Here is a 21,875-nt window from a genome sequence, read left to right on the forward strand (position 1 = left end):
TAATGAGATGCAGATTGTATCGTGTAGTCAAATGTAAACACTATACCAATTTTGGTTCATAAAGTTAAAAATAAATGGCCTGTGCCTACTTTCGTGGAAAGGTAAAATTTATTTTCGTTGGGTCGGTGTTTTCCTTTAACAGATGCTCGCTTATAAGAGGGACATTGACATTAAATACAACTGTTACAGTGATTGTTTTCCTACTGAGGATGGCGTGCGCTTGCTGACAGAACTGTTAGAGGCATGGTGGACATGTTACGTAGCAGGTCGCAGCTGCTGTTTTGGACAAACAGCCCATGGACAGGATGGCCATCATTTATCTCGCTTTTGTTCTTGGTGAAGCTGGTGTCGCAGTGTATTGTATGAGTAGCTTTTTTCGGTGTCGATAGCGCTGACAGACTAACCATCTGCTCATCAGGGACGCATTGTACTGATGACTCCATATCCAGATTCGCGGGAGGCTACTCCAGGGTCTGTAGTCGATTTAGGCGATAAGCTACCTGTTTTCCAAGCAGCAGACGTTTAAAAAAGCATGCTGGAGAGTTCTCCGAAACTTTGTTGTTTTTCCGAGAGGGGGGGGGAGGGGTCTATCTATGACTGATTTTCGCAGTTTGGAGACAGTATATCAATACCATTAGAAGGATCTCTTTGTGGACCATCAGCATCAATATAGAACAGCCCTCTATGCCTAACTATGGTGAGGAGAGGGAGGTATGAGGTGTGGTAGGGCGGGAGGTTAAGACTGCCACCAATTTGGTTAGTTCATGTGCGCCCATTGAGGAGGACACAGTTGCAACTGCGACCCCCTCTGCAATTTTTTGGGACAATGATTTTCCCCAGTACATGTGTTGCATTATTGCCCACTGATTACGAGTGCCGTTTTTTTACAATAATCTAGATGTGTAATTAGAACAATGAAGCATTTTCCATCTTTTGTGGTATCATGTATTGGCTTCGATTACCTGGGTTGCTGCGTGATTGTCAAGCAATGCAGAGCTAGGCTTCTGAAGCAAACTCTGACATCAAACAGCGATGAATACAGTCTTCAGCTCTATGCTTACAGGTAACACACTTATTAAACTCCTCTCTGTGCAATACAACCAACTCATCAGTTGAACGTAATTCCCATTAACAAAATAAAGATGGTACCTCCCACCCTAGCCTTTTGCCTGCCAGCTTGTAGGTGAAGGGTAGAGTTTGAGTACATCTGCTACTAGTTTCGAGTTCTATTGTGAAACTTTTCCCAGTAGGATAACACCAGTTGTATGTCATCATCCATTTTTGAGCTGAATTGCGATTTTTGACACTCGTTGTGTAGCACTATGCATATGGTTGTGTAATGAGGACCGATCTTTATGGTTAATTACGTAATTAGGACGATCTCTAATCAGTTCCTCAACCAAAATAAATAAAGTACACTAACCTAACCTTCCTCTCCTGCATCTGGATAATTTCCATGTGTTGGGGGGAGGGGTGCACTTGTGCTTTCTGTCGAGAAGGACCTTGGTTCGAGTCCCAGAAAGGGCGCCCCGTTTTTAATTTCCCACCAATTCCTGAGAGGGGAGTGGGGTGGGGGGGTTGGATGGGATGTTATCACAGCCCTGGGACAAAGAAATTTCCACCAAAATTCGAAATCCCGCCAAAATTAGAAATTACTGCCAATAGGATAGGTGGTGGATGGGGAGGGGTGGGGAGGGGGGAGTTGGGAGAGGGGAGACACACATTCAGGCTGAGGAAAACGCATGATATCATCTGGGGGTGCGGATGGGGTTGGCAATGGCTGTAGGGGTGGATGTGGGTGGCGGCTGGGGTTGGGGGCTAAATAAGCGATCAATTTAATGAATTTCCGAATCAATCTGATATCGAAAGTGTACTAGCATCCCCATCTCCCTATTACACTCAGCACACAATTTGGTCGTGTTGATACGAGGAATTCAGATCCTGGCTGAGGCTGAACAAAAAAAAAAAATTGTTCAAATGGCTCTGAGCACTATGGGACTTAACATCTTAGGTCATCAGTCCCCTATAACTTAGAACTACTTAAACCTAACTAACCTAAGGACATCACACACATCCATGCCCGAGGCAGGATTTGAACCTGCGACCGTAACTGTCCTGCGGTTCCGGACTGAAGCGCCTAAAACTGCACGGCCACCACGGCCGGCGAGGCTGAACAGTTTGATGTTAATTACATGCGAACTTCTCTAGTGGGGAGAGTGTTGTGTTACGTAGGAACTCATAATGTTTTTTAGTAGCTACTTCGGTCTAGTGACTGGTTGTAAAATGACATAAAGGAATGCACATTAGAGACCACCATAAGTGATTTCCGCCATTTTCTACAGTTTATGTTGTTATTATACATGAGATTGGTGTTTTGTGCAGCATTTATAAATATGTCGCATTCTACACATCTAAGCACTGTAGAAGGTATTAAAGATATTTGAAATATATCGTTAATTCTTAAAGTAGAAAATTTTATGGTTAGCAAAAACCTATCTATTTTTAGAGCTATGTATAGCACATGTGCACACTTAACCATACTTCGTCGGTCGTGCACCATCTCATAACTCAAAAAAGGTCTTTTACGTAGAACAAGTGACACATGCAGATGAACTAAGTGTCTTTAATTTCTAAACAATTTGAATTGTCTTTAAAGTGGAAATTCGGGTTAGTTTACTGTAGCTTCTATTTCAAAATGTATTTGACTTGTAACAGGTTTTTGATAATTCTTCTGCATACTTTGAGTACACTTACTGATTATTGGTGTTTATTTAGTAACAATGTAACTGATAGACGATTAAATACAGTACTGACAAGATTTTCTCTATTAAAACTCTCTTAAATTTCAGTTGAGTATCTGTTCCTAGGTACACGACCGTGTTGTGCTAACGTAAACGCTTGCAAGAAACAGAATCTTTCAACTATCAGTTACAGTCAAACAAATCAACAAAAGGAGAGGACCGCGGACATGCGCTCACAGAAAGTCGCACAGGTGTGAAAGCACCTTAAAGAGATCCTAACCGACAGCGACCGGAGGCGATCGTCACCCCCTGTCAATGACGGTTTCAAACTCGGCGTTACTCGTAAGATAGCATTGCTCACAATGGCACATAAGGCTGCATGACTTCGTTGGTCCAAACAAACTAGAAGTTGGACAGTAGTTGACGGCAGGTGTGTGTTGTGGTCCAGTGAGTGGTGATTTGTCCTCTTTTCTAATTATGCGGGGCGTACAGTGCATCGACGACCCGGCGAAGCGTTTAACCTGTAGAGTGTGGAGGGTGTGGTTAAGACTGGAGGATATTCTATGATGTTTTGGGGCTGTTTTTCATATCATCAGTTGGGCCACTCCGGTTACCGTGAAGGTGAATTGTGACACATACACTCCTGGAAATTGAAATAAGAACACCGTGAATTCATTGTCCCATGAAGGGGAAACTTTATTGACACATTCCTGGGGTCAGATACATCACATGATCACACTGACAGAACCACAGGCACATAGACACAGGCAACAGAGCATGCACAATGTCGGCACTAGTACAGTGTATATCCACCTTTCGCAGCAATGCAGGCTGCTATTCTCCCATGGAGACGATCGTAGAGATGCTGGATGTAGTCCTGTGGAACGGCTTGCCATGCCATTTCCACCTGGCGCCTCAGTTGGACCAGCGTTCGTGCTGGACGTGCAGACCGCGTGAGACGACGCTTCATCCAGTCCCTAACATGCTCAATGGGGCACAGATCCGGAGATCTTGCTGGCCAGGGTAGTTGACTTACACCTTCTAGAGCACGTTGGGTGGCACGGGATACATGCGGACGTGCATTGTCCTGTTGGAACAGCAAGTTCCCTTGCCGGTCTAGGAATGGTAGAACGATGGGTTCGATGACGGTTTGGATTTACCGTGCACTATTCAGTGTCCCCTCGACGATCACCAGTGGTGTACGGCCAGTGTAGGAGATCGCTCCCCACACCATGATGCCGGGTGTTGGCCCTGTGTGCCTCTGTCGTATGCAGTCCTGATTGTGGCGCTCACTTGCACGGCGCCAAACACGCATACGACCATCATTGGCACCAAGGCAGAAGCTGCGGTCCGGTCCCAGGTCAACGGGCACGTGCACCTTCCGCCGACCACTGGCGACAACATCGATGTACTGTGGAGATCTCACGCCCCACGTGTTGAGCAATTCGGCGGTACGTCCACCCGGCCTCCCACATGCCCACTATACGCCCTCGCTCAAAGTCCGTCAACTGCACATACGGTTCACGTCCACGCTGTCGCGGCATGCTACCAGTGTTAAAGACTGCGATGGAGCTCCGTATGCCACGGCAAACTGGCTGACACTGACGGCGGCGGTGAACAAATGCTGCGCAGCTAGCGCCATTCGACGGCCAACACCGCGGTTCCTGGTGTGTCCGCTGTGCCGTGCGTGTGATCATTGCTTGTACAGCCCTCTCGCAGTGTCCGGAGCAAGTATGGTGGGTCTGACACACCGGTGTCAATGTGTTCTTTTTTCCATTTCCAGGAGTGTATTTCAGTATTCTCGGTGGCCAAGAGTAGACACTTCTTGGTGCATCTGTCACTGAACCCGTACTTCGAAATCTGTTAATCAAATCTCGCACAGTATCGCGATGTGAGAGTATTGTCTCCGGGAAAACTAAATTAAATGTTTGACGAACTGAAACTGCGTATTTACCGCCAGATTTGAACACTTGTTCGACTAAAAACACACGATCTTCAATGGTTAGCATTTTAACAGTGACAAAAACGAAACAAACAAACAAAGAAACTAAACTTAAACGTTCACGTCAACACGTAACGACACACACCAACGATACTACTGACGCTGGCTGAGATAAACGAAACAGTGGAAAGTTGGGAGAGTCCACTTGAAAATAAGTAGTAACCCAGGCAGGCGAGCAATCGTACGGCACGCGCGGCTAACAGTCATACGGCACTGCGGAGGGACTTTTTGAACACCTCGTATTAACACAGGGGACATTTGTCTGTGCTACAACTGGCCACCTCCTAACCACCCCTCCTGCGTGGACAGGGTCAAGTTTTCGTCATTACCATGTCACTAACACTTGTGTGGACTAGACCGAACAGTTGCAATCCCAGAGACATTTCAATGGATCTGGTTGACTGTTTCTTTCGAAACCATGTGGCGAGGAAGTCATCACACGAATAGTATTGATGGTAGGTCGTGACAGAGATTTGTTTGCTCTGCATATTTCTAATACTCTCCTAATGTCGAAGGTTTCAGTTTGCTCTTGCCGCAACTGATAATTACACTCGCTCTATTTCGTGTGGTTTCGCTTTTGACTGGGTACTACTGGGACACAAAGTTGATCCTTGTTTCCGTAAGCGAGTACTATGGAAACTTCTCACCGGTTAATGTAGCTCATTTAACATTTTAGGCCTCCTGGTTTTCGACACATATCCTCGCTCTTACTCTGCGAACACACTTAAGACACATATCTCGCTGTTAATTTGCATAGATACTTTTGTACAGACAATGATAACCTCAGAGTACAGCTCGTGCTTGCAGGCAGTTCTTTTTTTGTGTAGAGGTATATGAGCAGCCGTGTCACACTTCTTTCTGATCCTCCAAACATCTAATGCACAGTGACAAAAACAGCACATTACTCTGCTGGTTACTCGTTAGCTCTGATCCCACTTTATGATGGGTGTCTGATTGCTAAATTATTTGCTTTCCTATCTGAAGTATATACCTACCTTCTTACCTGCCATCTGTCACATCCGGGCCTTGTAATTACCGTGAAACTTTGATGAAGTAGAAATGAAATCTTGCAATAGATGCATCAGATGGATAAACAAATCGCGACATTTTTCTTTTCAGATGGACGACTTCTTCTCAAGTCTTGATCTGGACGACCCGATCTTTCCCCTCGAACCTCCGGATTTGGAATTCGACTACTTTAACTCCAGTTTTGGTGAGTTACCCATTCAGTATGATTACCCCTAATAAGAAGTCATTTACTACAACATTTGAGGTGCTATTGTATAGTAATAGTTATTTTTATTGTTGGTTTTCAAAACTCTCCTGACTTATTCGTAGCTTCCATATCTGCCCGTCGTAAAGAAGGTACCAGATGTTTTGTTATATAACTATGGAAGACCTCAACAATATAGGAAATGAGAAAGTCGAGGCAGACCTTAATGTTGATGCAGTTGAGCTGATGTTTAGACGATCAACATGTGCAGTCTGGTTAGTGTCGAACAAGAAGTTTTGAAACGCAGCAAGATATATTTGCTAAATGCCAGCAGCAAGCAAATGAATAAAAATCGATGGATTAAACAATAGCGAACATTCATCTCTAGAGAGGAATATGTGGGAGATCCGTGTCACAAATTTAGAAATAATATAGGCTACAAAATATTGTAGATCCAAACTGAGGAATCTAGGAATTTATCAGATCTCCTTAAGAACAGATTATAGTAATTATCGAGCATACGGAGACATTTAAGTATTCATTCTTCTGAAACAAAAAGAAACCCTAATATGCGCTAAAAAGTGAAATATCATCGGCCATGCACTTCAAAGTGATTTACAGAGTATGAATATACATGTATATTTGCACACGAAGGATACGTTCGTTGCATAGGTGATAGTGTGATATAGGACGAACTTACCACGGTTCAATAGCAATCGTAGAAAGATACTACAAAAGATAGAGCTGTATGGAAGGTTGAACGAAACCGATTTCTTTCTAATTGACAAAAGTCGAACAAAGTTAAAAAGCCTAAAAAACCGCTATATCAGTGAATTATAAAGCGGGATTTTATCCACTGAGTTGTCAAAAACCGTAATAAAGTTTATCTAAAATCAGTGAACGTCGCATCCACGCGTCCAGACAGCCACGCGCGTTAGCACGCTCCTGCCTGGATTCGATGAGTCACGACGGCCCCAGTGGAGGACTACCGACGAGGGCCGGTGTGCCAGCCAGTCTGGCTGCCACTTTTAGGTGGTTTCCCATATTCGTGTACGTGGATACCGAGCTGGTACTCACATCCTGCCATGGTTACACAATTCGCAAATGTGCAGGAAAAATTTCGCACACGTTCAGGTGAGATAGCACTGGAGTAGTGGTTCCCAACCTGAGGGTAGTTACCCCCTGAGGGGTAAAATTAAGCTTTCTGAGGGGAGAAAAACAAAAGGGTTCAGTTGTGTTTCGGTCACGAAACTTAGTGATTTTTAAAGGACATTACTGTTATCACTATGTCGTAAGACTGTAATTTTGAATAACTAAATAACCTATAACGTTTTCTTTTTTAAAAAAACTAAAAAAAATTAACGCGCGATACTGTGTAGTGGAGGTTACGTAATACACACATCAAAAAAACTTTTGCATCACCTCGTTTCCGAGAGTTCGGAACCTGTACAAAAATTGGAATAGAGATCAACATAAACATCATTTCTGCCCTTTTTATTGCTCATGAAAATCACACGTTGCATGTTGTACTACGATACAGCGAGACCTTCAGAGGTGGTGGCCCAGATTGCTATACACACCGGTACCTCTAATACCCAGTATCACGTCCTCTTGCATTGATGCATAACTGTATTCGTCGTAGCATACTACCCACAATTTCATCAAGGCACTGTTGGTCCAGATTGTCCCACTTCTCAACGGCGATTCGGCGTAGAACCCTCAGAGTGGTTGGTGGGTCACGACGTCCATATACAGCCCTTTTCAATCGATCCCAGGCATGTTCGATAGGGTTCATGCCTGGAGAAAATTCTGGCCACTCTAGTCGAGCGATGTCGTTATCCTGAAGGAAGTTCACTCACAAGATGTGCACGCTGGGGCCGCGAATTGTCGTCCACGAAGACGAATGCCTCGCCAATATGCTGCCGATATGTATCACGTATCGTACAGCCGTTACGGCGCCTTCCATGACCACCAGCGGCGTACGTCGACCCCACATAATGCCACCCCAAAACATCTGGGAACCTCCACCTTGCTGCAGTCGCTGGATAGTGTGTCTAAGGAGTTCAGTCTGACCGGGTTGCCTTAGCGGCATATGCGACACTCATCGGTGAAGAGAACGTGATGCCAATCCTGAGCACTCCATTCTACATGTTGTTGGGCCCATCTGTAGCTCGCTGAATGGTGTCGTGGTTGCAAAGATGCACATCGGCTTGGACGACGGGAATGAAGAAAAGCATTATTCAACATGGTGGCGTTGCTGTCAGGGATCCTCCGAGCCATAACTCGTAGGTAACGGTCATCCATTGCAGTAGTAGCCCTTAGGCGGCCTGAGCGAGGTATGTCCTAACAACATCGCTTTGGTTCACTCCGAGACGCCTGGACACTTCCCTTGTTGAGAGGCCTTCCTAGCACAAAGTAACAACGCAGACGCGATCGAACCGCGGGGTTGACCATCTAGGCATGGCTGAAGGACAGGCAACACCAGCCCTGTACCTCCTTCCTGGTGGAATGGCTGGAACTGACCGGCTGTCGGACCCCCTCCGTGTAATAGGCGCTGCTCATGCATGGTTGTTTACATCTTTGGGCGGGTTTAGTGACATCTCTGAACAGTCAAAGGGACTGTGTCTGTGATAAAATATCCACAGACAACGTCTATCTTCAGGAGTTCTGGGAACTGGGATGATGCAAAACTTTTTTTGATGTGTGTATAAATAAAAGCTGTTAGAAGCAAGCAGTACCATTTGTCATTGACTCCTTACTTCGTGGACTAATAAAATACCATTAATCTTTTATAATTTTTAAAATAAAATTGTTCAAAGAAAATTATTTTGTGTTCTAAAGTTTAGTCAATCGCTAATAATGATGATTGGGTGTGGGGAGGTCGGGGGGGGGGGTGTTTGTAGCTAATATTTGATTGCACTAAGGGGTAATGGTCTCAGGAAGGTTGGAAACCGATGCACTAGATGCAGACAGTTAGGGTGTACAGATTCCTTTCTGGGAGGAAGGGGTGATGAACGGGGGAAGCAGGAGTAGATACAGGAAGGGCATCCGGCCACCTTGTACCTCTACGATTGCCAAATACAACAACACATCAACCCCGTGAAGAAAAGGGGGTAAAGAATAGGAAGAAGTAGCAAGAAGATGGAATCAGTGCAACATAGTTGTTTATCCACTTGCTCATTAATCACAATGGTGCCGAACCAAGAGGTAATAAAATGTAGGTAGGAATTTTAAATTATTTCTCTAGAAATTGCTTCTTCAAAGAAGATCACAACTTATCGTATTCCTACCCGGCTGCCTCAGAGTCAGATAAACAAGCAGAACCTGTTATTGTTACAGACAGGTCAGATTAACGTATGAGTGATTGTAACTCGTTTCTTCCATCGTAGGGGTGGACTGCACATCGTTATGTACATGAACAGCTCAAATGGAAAAGATACTCCAAATGATCATGTGGTCGACGAGATCTGTGTTAAACAAGTTTGCGACATATTCAATTGTTGAATGATGTATTCCTGAAGGATTAATAATGGTAGTCGTCTCCGTGGATGTGTGTTTGAACCAAATCAGTGATTCACTGTATATCCTTATCAAAAGATAGTAAATAGTGGTCTTAAAAAGAAATTTCTGGAAATAAATGGAGTTTTATTTAAATCAATGAAACATGATTTTTACGTTTGTTTAGAATATAGTAGCTTTTCTATTAATTTATATCTCATATTTTGTGAATAGTTTATAAGTCGCAGCCCCCTTCTCGAGCGCTCATTCTCGTATACAGTCAAGCTATAGATACACAAATAGATTTCTCCTTCTAAAATAATGGAGAAAGTAATAAAACTTATTTCTGCAGTTAAGCTTGCATATTTGCTGAGCACGTGCTCACAGGTTCCCACATGCATCTCCTCATTTAAAAGGTGCAAAAATGTAAGGTCCAGCAATGCCACGACTTCACATTAATCCTATAGCTATATCGCAAAAATACATTTAAATGTCTATTTAACTTAACTTGGAATCCAAACGAAAAATATTTAAGTTTATAAATCGTGCGAGAAACATACACGAAAAAGAGCGAAATTATTGCAAATCCCGAGCTAATCCAAGTCCTGCAAAAACCCTTCAGGATGGAGACAGCTGTACTTCTACATCTACATCTACATGGATACTCTGCAAATCACATTTAAGTGCCTGGCAGAGGGTTCATCGAACCACCTTCACAATTCTCTATTATTCCAATCTCATATAGCGCGCGGGAAGAATGAACACCTATATCTTTCCGTACGAGCTCTGATTTCCCTTATTTTATCTTGGTGATCGTTCCTCCCTATGTAAGTCGGAGTCAACAAAATATTTTCTCATTCGGAGGAGAAAGTTGGTGATTGTAATTTGTGAGAAGATTCCCGTCGCAACGAAAAACGCCTTTCTTTTAATGATGTCCATCCCAAATCCTGTATTATTTCTGTGACACTCTCTCCCATATTGCGCGATAATACAAAACATGCTGCCTTTCTTTGAACTTTTTCGATGTACTCAGTCAGTCCTATCTGGTAAGGATCCCACACCGCGCAACAGTATTCTAAAAGTGGACGGACAAGCGTAGTGTAGGCAGTCTCCTTAGTAGGTCTGTTACATTTTCTAAGTGTCCTGCCAATAAAACGCAGTATTTGGTTAGCCTTCCCCACAACATTTTCTGTGTGTTCCTTCCAATTTAAATTGTTCGCAATTGTAATACCTAGGTATTCAGTTGAATTTACGGCTTTTAGATTTCCGTAGCCTTCCGTAAATCCAGAAATACGGAATCGATCTGAAATCCCTTGTCAGTAGCACTCAATACTTCATGGGAATAAAGAGCTAGTTGCGTTTCACAAGAACGATGTTTTCTAAACCCATGTTGACTGTGTGTTAATAGACCGTTTTCTTCGAGGTAATTCGTAATGTTCGAACACTATATATGTTCCAAAATACTGTTGCATATTGACATTAACGATATGGGCTTGTAATTAAGTGGATTCCTCCTACTATCTTTCTTGAATATTGGTGTGACCTGTAGAACTTTCCAATCTTTGGGTACGGGACTTTTGTCGAGCGAACGGTTGTATATGATTGTTAAGTATGGAGCTAATTAATCGGCATACTCTGAAAGGAACCTAATTGGTATACAGCATGGACCAGAAGACTTGCATTTATTATGTGACTGAAGTTGCTTCACTACTCCGAGAATATTTACACCACTGGCCATTAAAATTGCTACACCAAGAAGAAATGCAGATGACAAACGGGTACTCATTGGACAAATATACATTATACTAGAACTGACATGTGATTAAATTTTCACGGAATTTGTGTGCATAGATCCTGAGAAATCAGCAACCAGAACAACCACCTCTGGCCGTAAAAACGGCCTTGATACTCCTGGGCATTGAGTCGAACAGAGCTTGGATGGCGTGTACAGGTACAGCTGCCAATGCAGCTTCAACACGATACCACAGTTCATCAAGAGTAGTGACTGGCGTATTGTGATAAGCCAGTTGCTCGGCCACCATTGACCAGATGTTTTCAATTGATGAGAGATCTGGAGAATGTGCTGGCCAGGGCAGAAGTCGAACATGTTCTGTATCCAGAAAGGCCCGTACTGGACCTGCAAAATGCGGTCGTGCATTATCCTGCTGAAATGTAGCGTTTCGCAGGGATCGAATGAATGGTAGAGCCACGGGTCGTAACACATCTGAAATGTAACGTCCACTGTTCAAAGTGCCGTCAATGCGAACAAGAGGTGACGGATGCGACCATCATGATGCTGTAAACAGAACCTGGATTCATCCGAAAAAATGACGTTTTGCCATTCGTGCACCCAGGTTCGTTGTTGAGTACACCATCGCAGGCGCTCCTGTCTGCGATGCAGCTTCAAAGGTAACCGCAGCCATGGTCTCCGAGCTGATAGTCCATGCTGCTGCAAACGTTGTCGAACTGTTGGTGCATATGGTTGTTGTCTTGCAAACGTCCCCATCTGTTGACTCAGGGATCGACTCGTGGCTGCACGATCCGTTACATGCATGCGGATAAGATGCCTGTCATCTCGACTGCTAGTGATTCGAAGCCGTTGGGATCCAGCACGGCGTTCCGTATTACCCTCCTGAACCCACCGATTCCATATTCTGCTAACAGCCATTGGATCTCGACCAATGCGAGCAGCAATGTCGGGATACGATAAACCGCAATCGCGATAGGCTACAATCCGACCTTTATCAAAGTCGGAAACGTGATGGCACGCATTTCTCCTCCTTACACGAGGCATCACAACAACGTTTCACCAGGCAACGCCGGTCAACTGTTGTTTGTGTATGAGAAATCGGTTGTAAACTTTCCTCATGACAGACGTTGTAGGTGTCGCCACCGGCGCCAACTTTGTGTGAATGCTTTGAAAAGCTAATCATTTGCATATCACAGCACCTTCTTCCTGTCGGTTAAATTTCGCGACTATAGCACGTCATCTTGAAACGTCCCCTTAGAACAATTTTACAAGACTGTCCTTAAACTGACACACAATATTTTTTAGCGCAACGCAATCTGACTTTCAAAAATCCCTACAGAAGAATGCCCCTAACTAACATTAACCTATACGTTTCACAAATCACTTACCTCACAAAAATCTTGGTTACTCGAACTACTGCAATACAGCGAGCGCCACTACTGCCAGCTAAATAAAAGTTTCAAACTACGGAAGGCACTAACTACTGATAGGCATAGTTAGCAAATGAAAGATTTTAAAAGAAAACAAACAATGTATTTACCTTAATAGTCATCAAAAGTCATAATATATACATATATCAGTTCAAGACATCCAGTCTTACAAATTTCAAAACTCCGTCATTTCTCTCCCCACATCCACCACTGCTGGCAGCTCACCTCCAACTGCGCAATGCTACGCGCTGTTCACATCCAGCTGCCGCTGCCCAACACTACAATGGCAGACAACAATGCAAACTAGCCACAGACTGCACACAGCACAGCCAGTGATTTTCATACAGAGCGCTATGTAACGTTGCCAATAAGAAAATATAAACAGCCTACTTACAATCTTCGTGGTGCAGCAATTTTATTGGCCAGTGGTGTACTTCTACGTTACTAAGTGGGCAGCTGTTCTTGATTCAAATTCTGGAATATTTACTTTGTCTCCTTTCGTGAAGGCATTTCGGAAGGCTGTGTTTAGTAACTCTGCTTTGCAAGCACTGTCTTCGATGGTATCTCCATGGCTATTGTGCAGAGACGGTATTGATTGTTTCTTGGCGCTAACATACTTCATATACGACCAGAATCGCTTTGGATTTTCTGCCAGGTTTCGAGACAAAGTTTCGTTGTGGAAACTGTTACAAGCATCTTGCATTGAAGTCCGCGCGTTTGTTGAATCGGAGAGCAGATGTATAGAAATAGTTTGAAAAAATGGCGTAGCAGATTTTATATCTTGAATCTTCTTTCTTTATTTTTCCTGGATTTCGTGTCAAAAACTAAGACTCTTCCTGTTACCCTAAATTCAGTCGGGATCCTCATGCCATTCTTAAGTTTCTCAGAGTTTCATTCTCTTAGAAAACAAAATCTGCGTGCACCTTACTGAACAGAAAACCAGTTTTATACGTAACTCATCATCATGAATTTCGATCTTTATTCCCATGCTTTCAAAAGATATCAGTAGCTTTTAAACAATTTTCTTCTTTTCTATTCAAATACAACCATTTATGAAGATTTTTGAATGTAAATGTACAAAAACCTCTAACGTAACAGAAAGCAATAAACTCGGTCCTCTAATTTGTGCCTCCTGTCCAGCAAGCCGGAGAAATTGGCGCAAACCCTCCCGCTCTGGAAAGTTCTCTCGATTGAAAGCTTCCTTCCCTTTCGTTTAGTTGAATAATAAACAAATAAGTATCATACACGCCACTATCATTCGTGCCCTGAAGCAACACCAGCAGAAAGTCATAGATTTTCAAATGATCTTAAAGTCAAACATCGAATTATGACAGAACATTTAAACGTCTATGAAATGAAATCGTTATTAAAGGCTGAATGGTATAAATTCTAGAGCATTAATGAAGTAGCCCAAAACAAAACATAGAAATGAATCAGGTTTATTTAAACCAATTGGAATACGTACTGTGGTAGTGACCTTACTGACTAAATTGCAGTAAGGTATACCTTCAAGTCTCTTCTGCCTTGTAAAACTAATAACTCAAAACTACTGAATAAATTTCTTAGTTCAGAGCTCCCACGTAAAAGTTAGTGCCTTAGCCGTCAGCCAAATTCTGCAGTGAACTCACCAACATTGCACAAGACCGAATGAAAGTGAAAGTATTCCATACACGCACGGCTGATACGCCGTCCATAATCGGTCACCTGAAAATTCATACTGCCGACTGACACAGATTCTTCCCCATTTGGCAACCAACCACATAAAATTCCACCCGCTTGGCTTACGCACTCTTTATACTCTCTGCCCCCTCCCACCTCCCTCCACTCTTCCAATTAAACCTCCAATTTGGTAAAATGGACCACCACTCAAATTTATACAAAATTGTGGCATAGTTACAGTTACTAAGCGGAGTGCCTTTCGCAATTGGTCCTTTTTAGAGCCCACAAGTCAATGTATGTTAAACAGCGCATTAATAATTACCCTACAAAACATGTCATTATGTGCTCATCAATAAATATGCAGAAACATACCTGAAACACATATGATACGTTAAGAGTGGCGTGTTAATTTCTGCGAACTTTGATGGTACTGTCAGATTTTACAGTAGAGGCTCTCAATTCAAATGGCTTATCTCTTTACTAAACATTAGCATAATGAATAATCAAATTATGAATAAAACTACACGTGTTACATATCAAAGGAAAACGAAAGGGTTCTAGCTTTCATACGCTGTGACTCCTTCAAGTCAAGTGGCATTATTTGCATATTTCTTTTATAGTCTCTCTTCTGACTGTTTCACGCTGCCCGCCGGGAATTCCCCTACTGTGTCAACTTCTTCGTCTCAGAGAATCCCATGCACTCAACATCCCCAGTTATTTGTAGGATATAGTCCTATCTCTGTCTTCCCCTACAGTTTTAACCCTCTACAGCCCCCTCAAGTATCATGGAAGTTATTCCTTGATACCTTAACACATGTCCTATTATCTTGTCCCTTCTTCTTGTCAATGTTTCTGCCATGTTCCTGTACTTGATACTTCTGTGGAATATCTCCTCATACTCTAACTAATTTTTAACATCCTTCTACAGGAACCCACTTCAAACCTTCGATTCTCTTCCTTCGCATTTTTTCCAGAGTCTACGTTTCATTACCATTCAGTTCTGTGCTCCAAACATAAATTCTCAAGAATTTTTCCCCGCCGCGCGGGATTAGCCGAACGGTGTAAGGCGCTGCAATCATGGACTGTGCGGCTGGTCCCGGCGGAGGTTCGAGTCCTCCCTCGGGCATGGGTGTGTGTGTTTGTCCTTAGGGTAATTTAGGTTAAGTAGTGTGTAAACTTAGGGACTGATGACCTTAGCAGTTAAGTCCCATAAGATTTCACACACATTTGAATTTTTTTCCCCCAATTTAAAGCCGATGTTTGACACTAGCAGACTTCTTTTGGCCGGGAATACCCTCTACATCTCTGCTATTCTACTTTTGATATCCTCCTTGTTTCGTCTGTTGTATGTTTTTTTTTTTTCAAGCTAGCAGAAACCCGTAACTTCGACTACTTCGCAGTTCCCAATTTTGGTGTTAAATTTATCACGTATCCCATTTCTGCTACTCTTCATTACTTTCGTCTTTCTTAGGTTTGTACTCAAACCACAATGTGTGCTCATTAGACAGTATGTTCCATTCAACAGGTTCTGTAATTCTTCTTCACTTTCACTGAAGAAAGCAATGTCATCAACGAATCACATCATTCACATCCTTCCAACTTGAATTTTAATAACGCTCTTGAACCTTCCTTTTATTTTCGTCATGAGTCCTTTGATGTATGGATTGGTCAGTAGTGACGAAATACTGTATCTTTGTCTTACACCTTCTCTAGTCCGAGAACTTCGTTCATGGTCTTCCATTCTGAGTTTTCCCTCATGGTCCTTCTAAATATTGTATATTACGGCCTCTTCTTATACCTTCCATCGATTTTCCTGACAATTTCGAACATCTTGCACTATTTTGCAGTCTCGAAAGCTTTTTCTAGGTCGATATGTCTTATGAATTTGTCCTGATTTTTATTAAGTCTTGTTTCCATTACTAAGCGCAAAGCCAGAACTGCCTCTCTGGTACCTTAATCTTTCCTACACCCAAACTGATCGCAGTCTGAAAGATCTTCAGTTGTCTTTTCCATTCTGCTGTATATTATCATTTTCAGCAACTTCAGTGCATGAGCTGTTTAGTTGACTGTGAATTGTTCTATACATCAGGTGGAACAGTGATTTGGCTGCCACTTCCCCCAATGGTTTTAGAAATTCAGATGGAATTCTATGCCTTCCGCGTTATTTGATCACAGTGTACCAAAGTTCTGTCAAACTCTGACTGTAATACTGGATTCCCTACGTTTCGCACATTATCTCCCATTTCATTTCATCAGACAGTTCCTCCCTCTCGAAAAGGCCCTCATTGTACTCTTTCCGACTATTCGCTCTCTCCACAGCGTTTAACGTGGTATTCCTTTTGCTCTCTCATTTTCGATCCCTTTGCCCTTCATTTCAGCATAGGTTGTAACGAATTTCTACAAGCTTATTTAGTCCTTCCAAAGACCATACCCTTTACGCATTCTCCAGCAGCCATTTCGCCTTGCCTTCACTGCATTTCCTTTTTATTTCATCTCTAAGTGACTCATATTGTTGTATTCATGTCTTTTCCTGAACATTTTGATTTACATTTTTCGCCAATCAGTTGAAGTATATCTTCTGATACCCAAGGTTTCTTCACAGCTGCCTTCCTTGTACAGCTTCTGTGTACTCCTTTTTGAGATGTCCATTGCTCTTCATCTAAGCTGACTATTGTGATTTTCGTTATCGCAGTATCTTTAGTCTTAGAGAGCTTCAAATGAACCTCATCATTGCTCAGTACTTAAGTACCCACTTATTTCCATATTGCTTCTTCCACACGATTCTCTTAATTTAAGTATGCTCTTAAACACCACTAAATTGTTAGCCCCATTTATACGAACGCCTGGGTACACCTTACACTCCAGTGTATGATTTCGCAATCTCTGTCTGACCGTAACGTAATCCAGCTGAAACCTTTCCGTGATTCCAGGCCTTTTCCAAGTCTACTTCCTCAGCTGGTTATTTTGATAAAGGGTATAGACTATTAGTAGCAGAAACTAATAGGGGAACTGGGGACTAATGACCTCAGCAGTTGAGTCCCATAGTGCTCAGAGCCATTTGAGCCATTTTAATAGGGGAACTCAATTAGTATATAAGAAACTATCAGCCTCGACTGCGGTAATGAAACCAACCTTTACCTAGGTTTCAGCCCAAATAATTGAGTCTTCTTCAGAAGATATACCTGAATCTATAATTTGTGTAAGAGGGCATGGTCTAGAAATAAAACTAAAACAGCCTGAATAGTTTTATTTCGAGACCATAGTTTTATTTCTAGACCATGCCATGTTAGACAAATTATAGATTCAGCTATATCTTCTGAAGAAGGCCCAATTATTTGGGCTGAAACCTAGGTAAAGGTTGGTTTCATTACCGCAATCGAGGCTGATAGTTTCTTGTATATTAGATTATCTCGATTGCTGACTGGGCTGCAATGTTGAAAGTACAAAAACTCAATTAGTCTTTCTTCTCTCCCATTCACTAAATTCGCCCGTAACTCTGTCACGTATTCTTTCTTGTAATACAGTGTTCCAATCACCCATGATTATTAGATTTTCATCTCACTTTAGATACTGCGGCTTATAGAACATTCTTCATTGTGCCACACATACCGGTAGCGAACAAAATATTCTTAGAGTAACTCAGATGCTTGGAAAAATGTTGCTCAGGTTTTGCCTAAGAATTTTATTTAGGAGCTAATGTGAAGTCCGTCAGATACTGGAGCTGGCATCTTGTTTTGCTCTCAGATGAAACATTCTTCCAGTACTGTATATCAACTGACACGTCACTGCTATACATACCAGATTTCAAACCAATTTCAGTTCAATTTATTTCTATAAATTTTAGACCTGTTATCTTAAAAGTCCAAACAAGTCGTATGTATTCAATACTCATGACAACTTACAACGTCTTATATTACGTATGTACTGCCATTATAAAATATGTTAACAGCAAGAATTGTTAATATTAAAGTGAAATGAAACAAAACAAAAAGAAAGCGTCGAAAACTTAGTCAAATAAAAATAAAATAAAATAAAAGTAATTTAATTTAAGCTTGTATTGCTACATTTGTTACTGACAGCATCGGAAGAGCTCGAGATTTGCCGACTAACTGCAGTTATACTTGCACTTAGACTTATTGTTGCTACAACGTTCTACATTGCTCCCACTGCAGCAATCCTCAATTTTAATTATACTGTATTTTATTCGTGTCCATCGTCCTCTATTATGGAGGAATCACTTCTTCTTTGTCTTCTACTTCGTTCTTCTGATCTGCTGTTGTTATTTTGATATTCAGAGTGTCCACGTAACCTTAAAGACAGAAAGATGAGCAGTTTTTTTTAGATATTTTATGCGCAAGCATATTAACTATAGCCCAAAAGTTGTAATTTGCAATTGTTTGCAGATCGCTGTCTAATTGTTTACATTTCCTCTCTATCTGAAAACGGGGAAACTGAAAACGTTGTGATCAGCAGAACCTTCACAGCTGGTGTTTCCCTACATCCCATTCAACGTAGATGTTTGGGACATTCACCATGACCTATTAACAGGTGAACCAGGTCTCAAGTAGTATCAACGTCACGCATACTCAGCCTGTTCTTAATGCTTGCGAATGTGATGTATACCCGCGTTGCAATTCTATTCTGACTATCATTCTGCTAACCTCTTGTTAGAAACTTGAGCTCCTGTGATCTCGTACAGTCGAGCATTTGTTCTCGCTCCAACAAATACAACGCTTCCCAGCAACGCACAGCGATATCTATTAGACGTTTCCCGAGAAACACCAGTGAACCCTCGAGAGATATAGTGCGGAAGGTACCAGTGAGCCTCAGGAGTAGATCCGTCGTACTGGTCGCGCTACTGCCCCGCAGTTCCCCAGTCTTTGGTCTTAGTTTCAAGCTCTAATGCTAATGATGGACCGCCCCCACAGCGTGACAGCTCACGCAGCAACTGCAGCCGCTCTTGTCTCGTCTGGATTAACTTCGATACTTGTAAGGTGGCTATAATTTCGCACCTTACAAGCACCCATCCACATACTTTGCCGTAAGCTACAAACACAATTAGGTATCATGTGATAGGTTGTACATCATATATATGAATATATAAAGGAGACTGACATTGTCACGTACGCCTTGTAAATAATTGTTAACGCTTATTGCATGAAAGGTGATGGAGTGTCTTTATTATCATACTAGTAGAGGTTGGAGCGACAGTGCAAATGAAATGGCAGGCGGAACTTCCCTGGGCGGAAGGCCCGTACAGGTGTGTTGGTCCTGCTTAAACACTGGAAGTAGCAAGAAGGACGTTGGGACACCTGAGCGCTGGGGCACAATAGAGTCGCGACCGGCCGATGATGTAGCTGGACGGGAAGGATGATACCTCGGAAACTACGAAAATCTTGGGTGTAGCTGAGAAGAACGAGGAAGCGTCACCTCGGAAATCACGCAGACTGGGTTATTTCCAAGGATTTTTACTCAGAAGCATACCATTGTATTCGTGTAGGTTTTTCCTCGCAAACTTTCCGTCCTGGACGACAAAAGACTAAAATATGTTTGGTCGCCGTTCAGAAGAATCTGTAGTGAGGGATAATATACCGTGGTTTCGGCAGTATGATTCGTTTTCGGAATTACGATGGTGGGGACCCAAGCCTTCCCGGGAGGACAGCGGTGGAGAGACGAGGTCTTCCGTTGCGAGCGCCCGTGTGTGACGGTCGCTCGAAATCAGCTTTGTTGGTACGAACGGACTTGTTGTCTTTGCTCTCAGGAGCGTTTATAGTTAGAACAGTTAGGCACTGTACTGTTGCGAACCTATACGATTCTGGACTTCACCTCCAGGTTGGAAGTCGTCGTTGAGTACGCAGCGTTCAGCAATTGAGAGCACTTCCTCTGCCTATACTTACGTTGAGACGTTATCTGAATTCCGTCCTTGTGGCTGGAAGTTCGCGTTTGAAGTCTGTAGAATTCAGAGAGGAGAAGACAGTATTACAGTATATTAGTCAGAGACCGGCTTCTGCCGTCCTAGTGTTTTAAAGAGTTTATTTGTGGCTGGAATTCTTCCATCGTCGCAGACGAGTACGAGAACCATCACTTCGCCGCACCGGACGCAGCATACGGTGATATCGAAAATTGCTTCGGCTTATTAAGGCTATGAAAGCTAAACAGCTGTGATCACGTTAGTTTATTTCCACTGAGGTTCCACACCACCGTAGATCATCTTTGAAAGTAATGTCTTCTAGTGTTTGGTACGTAGATCATGTCAGTCATTTCGCGTTATTGATCGCGCAGTCATAATAAGGGGCAGACTTGGGCAATTGATTAGTAATTTTACTTAGTAAATGTAAACTTTGTACTATTAAGGTTTTTTAATCTACAATAAATATATAAGCAGGAATAACGTTTATAATTTAGTAGGATTAGTTGCCTTCATCATTCATTAATGTTTTGGTCGTAATTTATAGAATTAAGAGATCCTAAGATCTGCTTCAGGGGGTAGTCAGACAGGGCCAAATCTTCATTTTAGCATTTATTATTTTCCGTTGCGCACATTCATTTTACACCTGCCTGGAGTAGCATCTTGGACACAGAATACTAGGGCCCGAACCGCGCTAATAGACTCCATTCTATCTGCTCAGGTCTTGAAACTATGAGTGCCTGCTGACAAGCGGTTTGTGTGGATAAAACTAGATTAATGTGTGAGACTAAATCTGTGGGTAGGGAAAGAATGGTCACCCTTTTTTCCTGTGCTTGCCACCGCCTGCACTTCTTGAGTAGCTAAGTTGCTAAACACCACACTTACGGCCATTTCGGGCTCCCTTGTTACGTATACAGCGGCATGGCAAGTGTTACGTATTGTCAGAAGTCTCCTGTGAATTACTGACTCAGTGATGTGCTTTCGGTTGCACTTTTCCGAGCCAGGTGGGAGGACATTGTATAGGATTTTTGCTTGAGGGAAAGATACAGCATCAAGAATTTTTAGGCATTATTGTAAATCATCTTCAGATTTGAGGTTACATCGCGTAACAAGGAGCTGCAGTACTTTAACTTGAACAAATCAGTATATATATAGTATAAAAGTGAGTGTCCAATGTGCGTGCCGCTCAGAAACGAGTCCCCATATGATCAAGGGAGTTGTATGATGTGGTAGCCCGCTGTCCCCTATCCATGAGGAAGGTTCACGTTTTTACCTAAAGGGCATGCTTTTGTAGATACAAGGGCTGGGAAATTTCACCTTCTATAAATTTCTAAAACATTCCGGAGTATCCGAAAACATTCCAGAATATTCGAGAGTATTCGAGAGCAATCTGCAGCATTTCAGAATGTTCCGGGATGTTCCACAATGATCCGGGATGTTCTGGAATGTTCGGAAATAGTCTGAAACATTCAGGTAGATTCCAGAATGTTCGGGAATATCACGGAACATTCGAGACCATTGTGCAACATTCCAGAACGCACTCGAATATTGTGGAATGTTGGCCTTTTTGGTATGTTCTGCAAGTCGCCACTGGTGGGGCAACCCGTTAAATAGGGATATATAAAGGAAGATCCGTCGTGGGTTCGAAAGTCAGTCTCTCATCAGTGACGACGG

General features: G+C 42.6%; 1 protein-coding gene across 1 annotated transcript in view; it reads left to right on the top strand.

Annotated features, from left to right (window-relative positions):
• Positions 1-21,875, top strand: part of LOC126145962 (Krueppel-like factor 16) — a 187,725-nt gene that overhangs the window by 59,609 nt on the left and 106,241 nt on the right. Inside the window, exon 2 of the mRNA XM_049915591.1 lies at positions 5,863-5,956. Within this exon, the coding sequence (XP_049771548.1) occupies positions 5,863-5,956 (94 nt within the window). The remainder of the gene's footprint in view (positions 1-5,862; positions 5,957-21,875) is intronic.

Source organism: Schistocerca cancellata, chromosome 2, assembly GCF_023864275.1.
Source record: "Schistocerca cancellata isolate TAMUIC-IGC-003103 chromosome 2, iqSchCanc2.1, whole genome shotgun sequence".
Lineage (NCBI taxonomy): Eukaryota > Metazoa > Arthropoda > Insecta > Orthoptera > Acrididae > Schistocerca > Schistocerca cancellata.